Here is a 15315-nt window from a genome sequence, read left to right as displayed (position 1 = left end):
AGATAGATACAATCTGGCTATTTGTCTGCGTCTGTTCAAATAGCCACTTTCAAGTGAGAAAACAAGCTGAGATGTTTGCAAGTGGTCGTGATATATTTAAAAAAAAAAAAGTGGGTTTCTTTTGAAATGCATTGGTGCATGTTTGAAAGAACATGTAGTTTTGTCCATGTAAGTGCGTCTGAGTTAAATAGAGAGTGAGGGAAAGAGATAAATGGCACAAACTCATTGAAAGCAAGATTGTAGTCTTTGAAAATGACATTGGCAGCTGGTTTAATCGTCTGGCCATCTGAATGGGACGATTTGTTCCCTGCCTGGGATTACTTATGGGTTATGAGGACACGCTGAGCTTTTCAGGAGGACTTTTTTCTGAGACTTAGCTGTGTTGAAAGTCGTCCACAAGTGTGAAATGGTTTAATTTACTCTTTTGTTAATTGCTTTGGTGGATCTCGAACTGAGCCACGCGAGGGGTTACTGAATAGCCAGTACTAATCTAAAACTCCATTAACTCATGCCGGGGGAGGATTTCTGATTACACAAGGGAAAAATCAAATAAAGCACTTTTTTTTTTTTCTGTTAACGTATTGCTTTTCATCAACCACATTAATGTTTTGTTTTTCCAACACTTCCACCATATACCTGGGAAATTAAAATAGTGGAAAATATGTATTTTTTCATTCTCTAAGGAGCGAGTGCTGAGTGGTGCGTGCCAGGGTGGTTGCTATGGATTTGCAAAGGTGTTCTGGGTAATTGCTAAGTTAAAAGAGCCCAGCCCTAAGCCCCTCATTTACACAGTCAGTGTGAGTAGCTGTGGTAAAAAAAAAAAAAAGAAAGAAACTGTGGAACATCTTTAAAAAATAAATTCAACATAAATCTCAAATGTAAAAATAGACCTTCTACTCCACTTTCCTGCCAGCACTGCACACCTGAAGCTTTAAAGTTCTTTTAATTGAGCTATGAGGTCACACCTCATATCATTCTTCCATTGGTCATTCATGTGATACTGAATTAAACAGACTTGACTTTTTGAATGCAGCGAAATGCAAAACCTCTCTGCATAAACTGGCCTTACCCACCTTACAGTACCTAAACATAACATCGCCTGGTTTGAGTGTCATGAGGGGCTTTTGCACTGGAGAAACATTTTTGGCGGAAGTACTTCTGTGTACTTCGGTGTGTTCGCACCACAGGAACTAGGAACGTACTTAGTTCTAAGAACTCCGTTTGGGGGAACTAAATTAGCTCCTACTTTGGAGTAGGGTCTAAAACAGTTCTATAGGAACTACCAGTGAAGTGTACACTGATTGACTAAAAGCATACGAAACACAGGCATTTTAAAAAAGACATGTAAAATTTTTACTCCACGAACATGAAAAACAGCAATAACGGCATTTAGCTACCTGTTGTCTGTAGCGTTGTGTTCTTTTCTCAGCCTCGATGGTATGTGCAGTGTGCAAGTCGTCATAGGAGATTTAGTCAGATTTTCTTGCTCTTTCAATCGCGTAAATTGTGCGTTCACATTCCATTTCCGTTATCACGAAACCCACAACACACATCAAAAACAGCTCTGATCATGGCGTCCATGGAGTTGGGAGAGTGTCAGTGAGAAAATGTGTTGGATGCAATGGATGCAGCCAAAGACTATAGTAGTGTCTGTATTGATGGTAAATTTGTTGAAATGAATAAAATAATTTTTTTTAATAATGTATAATAAAATTATATGTTAAATATACAAAATATTTATTATTGTATAATTACCATAGAATATACAGTATAATGATTCAGTTTACATCACCTCTGTAAATTTAATAAAACCTGAAAAAAGCAAAAACACAGTGGTGCACATTCTTTTTTTCATTGAGTTTTAAAAAATCATTGAATTTTATTTAGAAAAGTTAAATCGCCATCTTGTTCCAACCAAAGTGATTTAAACACACCTGACGTCATAATTACGACTTGTCAACTCGTGTAAGTATGGACGTCCCAGGAGGATTTGAACACAGCATGAGTTCCTATAGAGTTACATGGTACGAAAGCCCCTATGACATCATTCATTTCTCTACCACCAATTGGTAGTTTTTGTTTTTCCCCTTGCCTTCATTCTGTATGGAAGAATATTCAGGACTTTTTTCAAAAGGAATTGCAAATTGTATTTTTGTGTTTTCGTTCACACAGGCACGAACTGATTGGCAGCTGCCTTTAGCGGAGCCTTTACCGATTACCTCTATTGATCAAAGTATTCGGCACGGTCGTCTGTGAGTGACGTCACCTCCCAATACAAACACGCCCCATAGTATAGTCCCGCCCCTCACATTGATTGACAGCTTTCCGTGTAGACATTGGAAATTCAAATGCAAAAGGAACTGCAATTCCATTTGAGTTTTGGCAGGTTACATGAATGATGCAGAGAGAGTGAAAAAGCAAATGTGGTAATTAATATTGCTATTTATGTATAACAGGCTCATAGCTGGTAAGACATGGGAAATACAGTTGCAAATGGACTTTGCTTTTTCATTTGAAATGTGGCAGTCACTGTGTGTTCACGAAAGCGAAAATGCAAACGGTAATGCAGGATTTGCAATTGCATTTGGATTATGTCACAATTTATGTGCCCACATGTGGAAAACGCAAATGAAAATACAATTTGCAATTCCTTTTGAAAAAAGTCCTGAATATTCTTCCATAATTCTGCATGTATGGAAGATTTAAAACTACATTGCATCAAAGTAACTTTTTTTTTAATCCTCAGGTGCTGATAACTAAAATACTCCTCATTAGGGTTTTGACAAAATTGTGATTTTAATTAACCTTATAAATTGATAGAAATGTAGTGGAGTGAAAAGTACAATATTTGTCTTTCAAATGTAGTGAAGTTAAAGTCATAAGTTTCCAGAAAAAATAATACTCAAGTAAAGTATAGATACTCAAAAAGTGTACTTAAGTACAATACTCAAGTAAATGTACTTAGTTACTGTCTGCCTCTGCTTATAAATCCCTACTGTTCTTTTACTTATTAGACAAGGCATTAGTTGTGTACCGATGGTTTGGTGAGGCAATAGCATGTAGATTTTTCCGAGAAGTGTAAACACTGCTAAGGTACAAGCTGTTTAATGCACAAAGACTCTTGCAGGGATGTTTCCTTTCACTGGGTAGAAGATTGCATTTGTGTCATCCATTGATTAGCATCTTGTTTTGGTATCTCTTGTTATACAGCAGCCACGGAAAAAAAAACAAAACAGGAACAACAGAGCACGCCAGGACCGGATAAATGAGGGTGTTTCCCTGGATATGTGTTGTAGGAGACAGGGATGCTGCCATTTGGGGAATTGGACAAACAGCCCATGCTTATTGGACTTAAATCGATCGCCATTATTAGCCATTCTTTGCATGAAAACATAGAGAAAAGACTCTGACTCTGTTTTTTTAATTCTTATTTAGGAGATGTTTGTTGAAAACTTGAATAGACTTTTAGTTCAGAATTTTAATTATTTTTTCTCTTTCTTTTCTCTCTCCATTGTAGTGAATAAGCACAAACCATGGATCGAGACATCCTACCATGGTGTCATCACCGAAAACATGGACACGGTACTGCTCGACCCTCCTCTGGTCGCATTGGACAAAGATGCCCCTGTCCCTTATGCAGGTATATAACTTTACTAACTTATTACACATTGCTCTGGAATTCTCGATTCTGATTGGTCAGTCATGGTATTCAGGCATATGAGGCCATTGTCTCTGACATCCAGTGTCTTGCACTGTGCTTGTTTCATGTCTCTCGTATCCTTTTTTTTTCTTTCTCACGATCAAATCATTGTATCTAGGATCAATGTTTCCATCCAACATTTCCATTTATGTATTGAAGTAGCAATAACCCCTTGCTTTGGGGTTTATTTTGCGATATTGAGAGCCTGACAGTACATTTTTTCCATTCTATTAAAAATTTTTTTTTCTATGGCTGCACGATTGTTTTATTGATTTATACATTGTCCAGACTGAAATTGGGTTATATAATAATTGTACTATTATTTGTATACTATTTATATATTTATATAATGGACTGAGTACTCTGAACACAGTCCATTGAATATGAATTATTTATGTATAAAATGGACTAATAATTTGTGTGTGTATATATATTTATTTATTTATTTATTTATTTATTTATATTATTATTATTAGCCATTTTAAAACAATCCCTTTTGAGATAATGCCTTCAATATGTTCCAACAGAGTACTATGGTTCATTTTGAAGCATGTAGCACATGCAGAATATATCTTTTTAATTAAATCACAGCTTTTTGCGTGTAATCATGATTGTGATCATTTTGATTATCTTTGCAGCCTATTTTTTCCATATCTAATCTTTTCCAGTGAAACACACAAGCTTCCTCCAGAACATCCAGGATTATTCTGAAATTTACAGCACTGGATGGCCAACAATGGCTTCGTTCTTCAGTGTAGTGGTTTTTTATTCTTCTGTGTGTAAGTGAGGGTGGGTGAGTGTGAGATTTTATGTGTATTGCAGCATAGTGATAATATTAAAGAGATTTAGTCAATGCCTTCCGCACTGTTATGGAGATAGATCCGCCTGACCTTCCTGTTATTTCCAAGTGTGCTTCCTGCCTCTATCTCCATTGTTGTGGTGACACACAGACCTTGTATAAGTTGATCTTGTCGCCCTTTCCATGGCCGAACGTTCAATAAACAGACCGGCCTTGATAAACGACTCGTACATTGAGCACTTTGGCTTTCGAAGAGATGGAGTCAACACTTAGAGCGTCAATCACCTCTCACGGAGCAATGAATGACAACACAGCTGTATGACTTGCGTGTTGTTTATGTAAGACAGATTCCGACTCACTGGTTTTCAAGTGCAAGTTGTTCAGATGAGGTGGCAGGATGTGGGGAGGTTGGTGGCTTGACAGATGCAAAGTAATTAAATAAAGTGATTTTTTTTACACAAAGAGGAATGTGTGGAAGCATTGTGACAGGTAACTCTCTACAGCTCATTAAATGACAATGGCTAGAATTAATCTCCTTTCTGACAGCCTTGGAAAAAAGCACTTTACTGGCTTTTATATATTTATTTTTGCAGCTTTCACTTAAAAAGCATGCTGTGTATGGTGCAGGTGATTACAGATTTGTTTTTCATACCTTGGGGAATATTTTAGCTGACAGTATGCTTTTTTTACAGCATCACCACTGACTAGCGGTGTTGACTGATTATCTTTGCAGTATGTAACTTAAGTGTGTAAGTTATACAGTACTTTAAAGTATAATTTTTCTAAATGCATATTATTGATCTTATTGTGAATGATTGACTGATTGATTGATTGATTGTTGACCTTGTAAATTTGAATTAAAATGTCAGAACTCAATTTTCCAGTGAAAGGACAGACTTCTTTTTCGTGTGTGTGTGTCATTCACACACCTTCCAATTTCTAATGAAAATGTATAAAATAACACAAATATATTTTACAATTATTGCAGTGACAAAATAATTTTGTCCTTATGATTATGGGATTATTAGCTATTTTTTTCCTCTTGTATTTTTTGCACTGTACAAATCTTTGTGTCTTTTTTTTCAAAGCATCACATATGACGATCTCCTAAACTGAACCTAACACAAAAAAACAAGACGCATTGTGATTTTTGTTTTTCATGGCTTAATCTAAGGAATATTTCACTTGCATGTCACCATTTCTGAAGGGGAAAACACTCATGGTTTATTTTCTCAACCACAATAAGTTGTTAGAAGAGACAAAGTTAAAAAGAAATAGCAATCTTTTTTTAACACTGTCTTGACTGTCAATTTTGATACCTTTCTTTCAGAATAATGAGGAAAAACTATACAGCTCAGGATCACTTTCTACATAATCCACTTTTTGTTTTTTTTCTTTTTAACTTTTTTTGAGTCCAGTGCACTTGCTACATTGATTTATCAATGACATATTTATGGTGGATGGCAGCTGTTGTTAAAGCGGCACTGGGAAATGAGTGCTGCGCTCTGATTGGGTGACAGGTGATATTTCACTGCCTTTTCACCGGGAGCCAATGGATACAAACGTAAGATTGCTGCCAAGGAGACTCAGAGAAAAACGGGCCCTCCGTCTCAATCCGTCATTCTCCGTAATTCTCCTCGCTCGCATTCTTTCCGTCTTTCTTTCTCCGTCCTACTCTCCTCTTCCACGTCAGGCCGTGAGTTATGCGCAGGAGGCTTTGTCATCAATCCTGTTTTCGTCTGGTTAGAGAAAGGAATGCGGGCGTCCTTCTGGCACCGCATTAATTAGGGTGTGGGAACACGACCCGGGATTGTTAAGTGCTTCGCCTCTGTCTCCTTCGTCTTTTTCTCCTGCCTCGCTCGCTGTCGCCCATGTATCAGCTTGCTTTGATGTAAAATAACGATGATGAGCCTCAAGTCGATGATATATGCTGAGGCAGGGATCCTGAAGATGAATTGTTATTTCTGGGAACAAGACTTTCCCCTGTAGAGCAGATAGCGTAGGTCTTGTAGTATGCATGGAGCATTCTCAATCAAATTACCGTGAAGGATGAGCCAGAGTCAGTAGAGGAAGGCAAAAAAGAAACGGCAGCTTCATTTGCTAATTCTTTATCTCGGTTGCAGCTTCACCAGCCTCTATCCCATTAATCTCTTCTCTCAGATGATGTACAATGCCGTATTGTTCTGCTAAACTTTGCCTTCCTTGCACCAGATTAGCTAACAAAACCCAAGCTAGGAAGCGGTCCAGGCAAACTATGGATGGATTGCAAAAACCACACATGAGAGTGAGAATAGGAGGATGTAGTGAAAGAGAATCGCAGTGCCTGCAGTTCGGATATTTTGCAATTGTATTGTGTTGCTTTTATAGAAGGACAACCTGCTGTGAATTCAACGAGGAAAATGGCTTTTTTTTTGGTGGAACGCTTAGCATGTTTTGTAATTGTGTTTGGACCATTCTGTCTAAAAACTATCGGATACGCTAGTGGATTTTCCTATCAAATTATTATAAATAATGCCTCTCCTCTGTGTTCGAAATTGTAAAAGAAATTTGGTAGTATTTTGATCTTGTTAGTGGATGAAGAGAGTGTTCATTATGTGCTGGTCACAATCCTCGCTAAGGTGTAACAGGCTGTCATTTAAAATTAAGGGTGTTGTACATGATGCAAAAAAAATCACACATGTATTTTCAGCTTGGCCTGTTTTCTACAATGTCGCTTGCTTAATATGAATACGAGCTGATTGGAGGGTCATGTATATCATATTTCTAGAGGTTCATAATAAGCATGGTAAGTTATTATAAATAATACAAAGTCCAAAGAAGTCCAAAGAAATAAATTACAGACTATGTAAGTTTACTTAGTCCTGATCTACAATTCTACACCCATACACCATGTAAATAAATAACAATGGAATATGATTAGTTTTTTTAATGTGGGCTTTCTAAATGATAAATGTAATTCGTTTCTGTGCTTCATGTTAATTAATCTGAGATATAGATGCTTAGAAGGCGCTTAATAAAGCAGATTAGGGGGTGGTTTAAACAAGCAGTCTGAGGAAAAAAAAGAAAGAAAGGAAAGCGAGCAGAGGAACGTTTAACCACATGCGTTTTATATAAATAACCTTGTCGGATGATCGTATAACTGTCCTCAGATTTGCAGTAATAGTAATTCATCTGATGTTTTGCAGATCTCATTTGTTTTTTTGTTCGAAAGTGTTTGATTACCTTTTTTTTCACAAATATGGCTGATTTAACCCTAGTAACTTGACCACCTACATTTTGGACTGTGAAATGGGTCATTTCAACACTGCTCACTCCAGGGTCAGGTGTGGATGAAAGTCCAAGAATTATTGAGTTTTGTTATGATGTGTGCGAACGAGAGTGTCACCTGCATGAAGTGAATGAACAATGTGCCCTATCTTTGTCCTCCCTTGGAATTACATTCAGTGATCCCTGAGGGTCGGGAAACATACCTGAGGAACTATTTTACTAACTTAGGATTCTCTTACTCATGTAGTTTCATCATAGTTTATACACTTGGGCAGACAATTTCTGAAGTTTCAACTGGAAAAATCACATTCAGACTTTTTGTAGACACTAATCAGTTTAGGAAGTCTTGTATTTTTTTTCCGCAGTGCTGTATATGCATTTTCATGTTTCTAATTTTTTCCTTAAGGAACCAAACCAAAGCGGCTGAGCCAAGAATTACTGTTATTTCCCATGTTGTTTTGAGAATGCTGAAAATGCAGTGTCTGTTACGAGTGTGAACTATTGTTTTGCATGCATATTGTGGCCCATTGGGATGCATCCAATAGATGTCCCCAGATGCTTTTCAAGAAATTCACAAGCAACCTCTATTCTTCCCAGGTTTTCAGCATTATATGTTGTAGAAAACAAACAAACATGAAAATCATACGAATTGGTGATAACTGAAAGAATGAAAGCTTGGAGAATCCATCCATACTGTTGGTGAGGTGATTCATTCAATTTCACTGCCGTTTTTGAAGAATGTTTGTGTTTTAAAACTGAGTAGTGTTACCAGAAACTTGAGGTGAAAGCCAAATTAGAAATCTGAGAATGTGTTGGATCCACAGGAAGCATCCTGTTGTCGATTCTCTCTCCCTTTTTCCCATGCTTTCTCTTTCTGAAGTGTAGTTTACCACATATATCTCTTGCGTGGTTTACCACCTTTGCCTCTGAGATATATTCTGATATATAGGTGTTGTTTCAATCAGCCTTGGGTCTTTGTTTATGCTACCTACACAGCATTTAAGAAGCAGACCTACCCTGCAGTAACTGGATTTCTCAAAGCTGACTGTGACAGTATGCTTATCAGTTTTACATACAAACTATTTTACATGCTAATTAAATGGTTAAGTTCGAAAATATTCCTGTGAGGTCTCTTTTAATAACTGAAGAAATTAATTATGGGGGTTCATATGCCACACTCTCAAAGTATTATCTTTGACTTGCACCTGAGAGGATTGAAATAAATGCTTCAAAAGGTAATTGGTGATTATAACGACACATGCTTATAATACTGAATATTTGGACTTGAGATTTTAGCTAAATGCAATAAGATTTGACAGCATTTTCTGATTAGTGACGTTGGTGCCTAAAAGCTCCCCTAACTCGAAAATGCCCACTACCGTGGCCTTAGCGCTGATTAAAATGACACTTCCACCTCCGTAAGAGACTGGGAATTCAGCCAGACATCATTTGCAAGCATAATTTAATAACATCTTAAGGTGTGCGGATGAGAAGGAACTAAACCATTGCTAGTTTGAAGTCTCTTTAGAGTTCCCACGGCTCTGTTTAATTAGCTCCTGACTGATGATTGTAAAGAACCTGGCGTTACATTTCATTTAGCAATTGTTATGGTTTAATATTGTGCATTTTCATTTTGGTCCCTGAAGTTTCTGCTGAACTGCATAACTTGTTGTTTGGCTGACCTGTTACTTTCGGAGAATTCATCTCACAGGAGGGTTCCTCGCAGGAGCTCATAGAAGCACATTAGCAGCAGACTTATTATGATGCCTGATGCCTTTGAAATAACAAAGGAGGTCTACAGTATCTGGAGAAAGCGATCCGTTAGAATTCCCTTTCATCGCAATGGCAGTTGCTCAGCTGGTGCAGGCCTCCCCGTTATTATGCGACCTGCTTGCAGCCATCTGTGCTTATGAGCACAAAAGTTTTTAGCCAATCACCATAGATTTTTTTTCCCCCCTTGCATATTTGTGCTACTTGCAGTATCATGTCTCTTATTTGATGTTATTATACATTTTCAACACACTTGTTTTGCTGGCTTGCTGTAATTAAAGTAATATACAGCACATGTGCCACTGCATACAGTTTCAAAGTTGGAAAAAAAGGTCTGATAGTAAATAATCATCTGAGGTAAAAGATCTGTGACGCATCTATCATTTAACAGGCTATAGGGGCATGGGGAAGAACTGTGTGTGTATGTAAAGAAATATTTATATCATTATTAAATAGCCACTTTAGAAGACCCCTTGAATGTCTTGGATTCATTCACATCTCTTACATCAGGTAAAAACAAGAAGGGTCAAAAGTTTAAACCATGCAGAAAGGTACTTGTTGTAGCACAGTCTCTGGAAAATAAATTTGAATCTTGACAGTCATGACAATTAGTGCACGTTTTTTTCTGTCAGCTGTGCAGGACAATGCAAAAAGAAGTGTAGATTGGTCAAACTAAGAGGGCTTAGCCATGTAAGTATTATTCCTGACATATTGTATCTTCCTGAAAATAATTTTAGTAGTTTATATATGTGTAACGGAAGAGGTCTGACACAACAGGTTAGTATATATAAAACAGGTTTATTTGGTCACAGAGAGTACTGGGGTAGGGTCCAGAGGATGTGATGGTGAATGAATAGTTCGAAGGATATGATGAGTATTATACAAAATATTTATAGAAGTTAATCAGTAATAATTATTTAATTATATATATTGGCAAAACATCTTTAAAACTGTATAATGAAATATTTGTATTAAAATATGTGTAAAAAAAAAAGTGAGAATGCATTGCTATTTTGAATGGCTGTCAGTGGAGAAACATGCTTTTTTTTGTAAAACATAAAAGGTTATCAGATTTAACCAGTGGTGGAAAGAGTACTGAAAAAAATATACTCAAGTAAAAGTACCATTACCTTCCAAAAAATGTAGTGTGAGTAGAGTAAAAGTACTTGTCCAAAAAACTACTTGAGTAAGAGTAAAAGAGTAGCCTATTTAAAAGTACTCATGAGTATTGAGTAGTGAGTACTGAGCTGTGGATTCTACCCCCTCATAATAAATGCTGTACACCGCAATTGATACATTTTAAAACGTTGTACATTCTGTAATTCACATTATCTTGTTTGTCATAAAGAATGAAGAATATCTTTCATCCAGCAGTTTTAATTTTGACTGTCAACTTTTTAAAATACATCAAAACAGCACGGAAACAGTATTCAGTTGAAGAAAAGATGAAAGTTATTCTCAGTACAATCATCCCTATTTAAATCATAAAGTTTGAAAAAATAGATTTAAAATCATGTGTAAGGCCACTGAGACCGCATGCTGTTGTTGCACATAAAATATTAATGTTTAGAACAGTGCAAATACAAACACCATTAGAAACTCATAGTTCAGCATCACACACCATGATATAGGTTAAAATGAAAGCCCATTTCTCTCCAAAACCGTGCTAGTTTTAGCGTTTTGCAATAAAGAAATAAGAATAACTAAACTTGATAATTTATGTTACAATTTTAACATAAATGCACATTTACCTTTTACACATTTACTCGAATTGTTATGCTGATAATCCAATTTGTAAGGAAAAATGCATTAAATAGCGAAGTATTTCTGGGGAAACTTTTTCAAAGGAAAACACACACACACACACACACACACACACACACACACACGGTCTCGGTGAATCAGCAGCATCCACAACTGAACGGAACAAAAAGTGTTGAACTTGAAAATTGTTTATGCGCGAGTGCACTTGCTAAATGAAGGCGGACTGTATAAAATTGATAAAAAAACGTTTTCACAGCGCGCAAGGAAAAATGCATTAAATAGCGAGGTATTTCTGGGGAAACTTTTTCAAAGGAAAACACACACACACACACGCATGTCTCTTTGCTGAGCCGCGTTGGTGAATCAGCAGCATCCACAACTGAATGGAACGAAAATTGTTTATGCGCGAGTGCACTTGCTAAATGAAGGCGGATTGTATAAAATGCAGTTTTATTACATTGATGGATAAAAATAAAATTAAAATAAGCATGTAACGACCACAAATGGAGGAAAATAGCGGAGTAAAAGTACCGATACATCACTTAAAATGTACTCAAGTAAAAGTAAAAGTACACAATTTCTAAACTACTCAAAAAAGTACAATTACTGATAAAAACTACTTAATTACTGTAACGTGAGTATTTGTAATTCGTTACTTCACACCCCTGGATTTAACTGAAGATTATCAGTTAAAAATTGCTTCCACTTTGTTCCATTCCTTAGATGAATATATTGTATGGCTTCAGAAGACCTGAAATACGTGCACAAGTCATATAGACAACAGTTCTTACACTTTTACAGTGTGCTTTTAGCCTGTTTGGAACTTGGCAGTAAAAATCAACACCAATTCTTGTTGCTTGAAAAAGAGCAACTCTTCCTGACACCTCATTTTGTGTTTCACAGAAGAAGGAAAATAATATGAGGGAGGGAATGACATGAGAGTAAATGATGATGTTCCTTTAATTAACATTTTTACTCGTAATTCCATTTCTGAGGACAGATTCAAGCTGCAAGCGGGAGCTTATATCACACAAGGAGCGATAACCTCCCAACTAAATGAATAACACTGATTTCTCTAGATTTTTAGCACCTCGTACTGTGTAAAACTTTGCCAGTCCATACTCTGCAGACAATATGGAAATCCATATTGGCTCTTCACCCTCCTTCCTCCAAAATTGTGTTCGCTAAAAGTGCCTGGTGCCAAGTTCTGTGATGAGAAAACTAATTTTCCTCCAGTGAAAAATGATTTCCCTAGCACAGGGAAAGATTCAAATGGAGGGGGTCTCTTGGAGAGCAAGTGTTAGGCGTTGATCAAACCTCTCAGGTTCTGGCACCACGTCTGGTTGCGATGAAGGTACCACAGAACGAGAAAAAAAACTCATTTTTTTCCCTTCCTCCCTTTTCTTATGTGCTTCATTTAATCTTTTTACGCTTTCTCTTTCTGTGAAGTGAGATAGGTCTGGACATAAAGGAAGGTAGTGCACATCAAAGCCTGTTGTCTTCAGGGGCCACTAAGATCCAGATACTGATTCGTTCTCATGTGAGAGTGAGAGTCGATGAGTACAGCATCTTTCCACTTCCTTTCTTGTCTCGGGCTCTTTTGAGATGATTTGGCCTGAAAGCAGCTGAGATGAGGAAAGGAATGAGACAGCGGACTGGAGAGGGTCACTAGGGCTTTTTGATTGTTGGCAAAAATGAAGGAATGATTTGGGTTTGCTGTTCAGGCAGTGAGATTGCACAGAGCAGGAACCGAAAGTAAGATTGCGCATTCCCTTTGGCTCTCGGAGAACGCTTTGTCAAACTTTCAAGTACTTAAGGCAAACTCCTCTCTGAAGGGGGAATTCACTAAACAGCTGCGCCAATTTTGCAAGCTGTATTTCCGCGCAAAACGTTATTCACTAACCACCCACAATCCAATTTAACCAGACACTGCACATCTGTACTGTTGTAGAGCTCCGTTATGTGTGTTTAAATGAAGTCGTCGTTGCTCTTTCCAGCTATTACTTCATAGAGAAACCGAGCACATTGTAGACTAAGGCATTCCTGGGTCAACATGTTTTGTTGGTCCTGTAAAAAATTATTTCACAAACCCCAACCGTAAGCTAACTCTGGTCCCACTATATATCAGGTGGCCTTAAATTCTATGTACTTACATCAAAAAATAAATACAATGTACTCGTTGTGTTCATACTGTATTTCAAAACACTTTCGCTGCTATTGAGGTGGGATACGGGTATGGTTAGAGACAGGTTTGGTGGTATGGGTAGGTTTAAGTGTGGGTTAAGGTGTAAAAAATGGGGGTTACACTTTATTTTAAGGTGTCCTTGTTACAGTGTAATTATACATTTAAGTACTGAGTAATATTAATTAACTACATCTTCTTACTATATGGATTAGGGTTTGGTTTAGAGTTACTTGCATGTAATTATGCATAATTTATTTTTATTATATTAGGAAGTACATGTAGCATGTGTAACAAGGGCCTGGTTTCACAGACAGGGCTTAGACTAAGCCATGACTAGGCAATAGTTCAATTAGGACATTAGAGTAATTTCTATTAACGTGCCTTAAAAAAAACATTACTGGTGTGCATTTTGAGACAAAACAGAGGCACAGATATATTTTAAGATCAGTCAGTGCAAGTTTCTTTCAGTTAAAACAGCTCAGACTTGCACTTTAGTCTGGGACTAGGCTTAAGCCTTGTCTGTGAAACTGGGGGAAGGACACCTTAAAATAAAGTGTTACCGAAATGGGTCGACAGTGTAATTATAAATGTTATTGCAGAAATTAATTACAGATGTAATTACATGCAGGTATTTTTAAAAAATATAATTAAAATTGTAAAAAACATGCAAGTATGCAATATGTGCATTGAATCAAATGGTTAATTTAAATGTAAGTACAAGGCCACCTAATATAAAGTTGGACCCCAAATCTTAAGATAGAGATCCCTAAAATTTGATTGGCTGTCAGAAATGCTGTTTCAAGACCAATATTTAAATAACATGTTTGTAAACCCTGTTCTCAAAGACCAACTTTTCTTTCATTCTACGTTTTCAGTGCTGGTTTATGATTGCTAGCTACTGTTTGGTAATGGTTTAGTTTGTGGAGCTACATAGCAATGATGTTTTTTAACACAGTACATTTTCTGACAACCAGTAACTCATAAAATGTTGGAGAAGGCTTCATACATGAACCAGGCATATATCCACAAACATAGTATAGTATTTTTATTTTTTGGCAGTGTTTATGCATTGATGCTGATTTGCATAATTCCTGTAGTGATTCGAAATCTAAAATGATGTGTGTGCAAATAAACTGTGACATAAATTAGTAAAATGCATTCTTATTTAGTTCCCTTACAAATCTGCATGTTTCCATAGAACTGTGCACATTAAAAAAAGTAATATAATCTATGCAGATATTTTCTGTATATCATACCCTGGATATTCAGCATTTATTCATAAGAATCTTCAGCTGGCCAGTTTTAGCCTTGAATCTTTATTAACCTTTTACTTCTTGTACTCCTCCACACATTTTGTATATTCTCAGATGCGTTCTAAAAAGACTTTGAAAACAGTCTTTGAAAACAAGGAGTGGTTTGCTAAATAAGTATCTTTGCCTCCATTTATATACAGTGTATTGTCATGAGCTCTTCAAGCTTTTTGAAGACATGACATTGAAGTGTAAGATTCAGCCATAAAAGCACTTTGGAAATTAAATGTTGTCTTTAGGAAACGTGATCCAGATTGTACTGCGATTTGTGTGGGAATCATAAAGCACATACTGTATATGACTGTCAGCGCTCAAACTAAGCCGATTAGAAAGTCATAACCTCAAAACATCAGTAATACTTGTTAATGAGAGCAAGCTGTGTAACGATGTAAACTATAAAGCAATTTAAAAGGGATTTTATGCCTGGTAGATAATTTTAAGGCTATGTGATAAAGACCTGGGCCTTTGGGAAAAAGGAAAAAAGCGTATAATGAACAAGTAAAAATGCATATATAAAAGG

General features: G+C 36.7%; 1 protein-coding gene across 1 annotated transcript in view; it reads left to right on the top strand.

Annotated features, from left to right (window-relative positions):
- Positions 1 to 15315, top strand: part of LOC107738117 (calsyntenin-2-like) — a 231176-nt gene that overhangs the window by 96428 nt on the left and 119433 nt on the right. The window contains exon 2 of the mRNA XM_016549805.1: positions 3518 to 3640. Coding sequence (XP_016405291.1) covers positions 3518 to 3640 — 123 coding nt within the window. The remainder of the gene's footprint in view (positions 1 to 3517; positions 3641 to 15315) is intronic.

This window comes from Sinocyclocheilus rhinocerous, unplaced genomic scaffold (genome assembly GCF_001515625.1).
Source record: "Sinocyclocheilus rhinocerous isolate Xijiao unplaced genomic scaffold, SAMN03320098_v1.1 scaffold254, whole genome shotgun sequence".
In the NCBI taxonomy this organism is placed as follows: domain Eukaryota; kingdom Metazoa; phylum Chordata; class Actinopteri; order Cypriniformes; family Cyprinidae; genus Sinocyclocheilus; species Sinocyclocheilus rhinocerous.
This window is presented reverse-complemented; position numbering and strand designations above follow the sequence as displayed.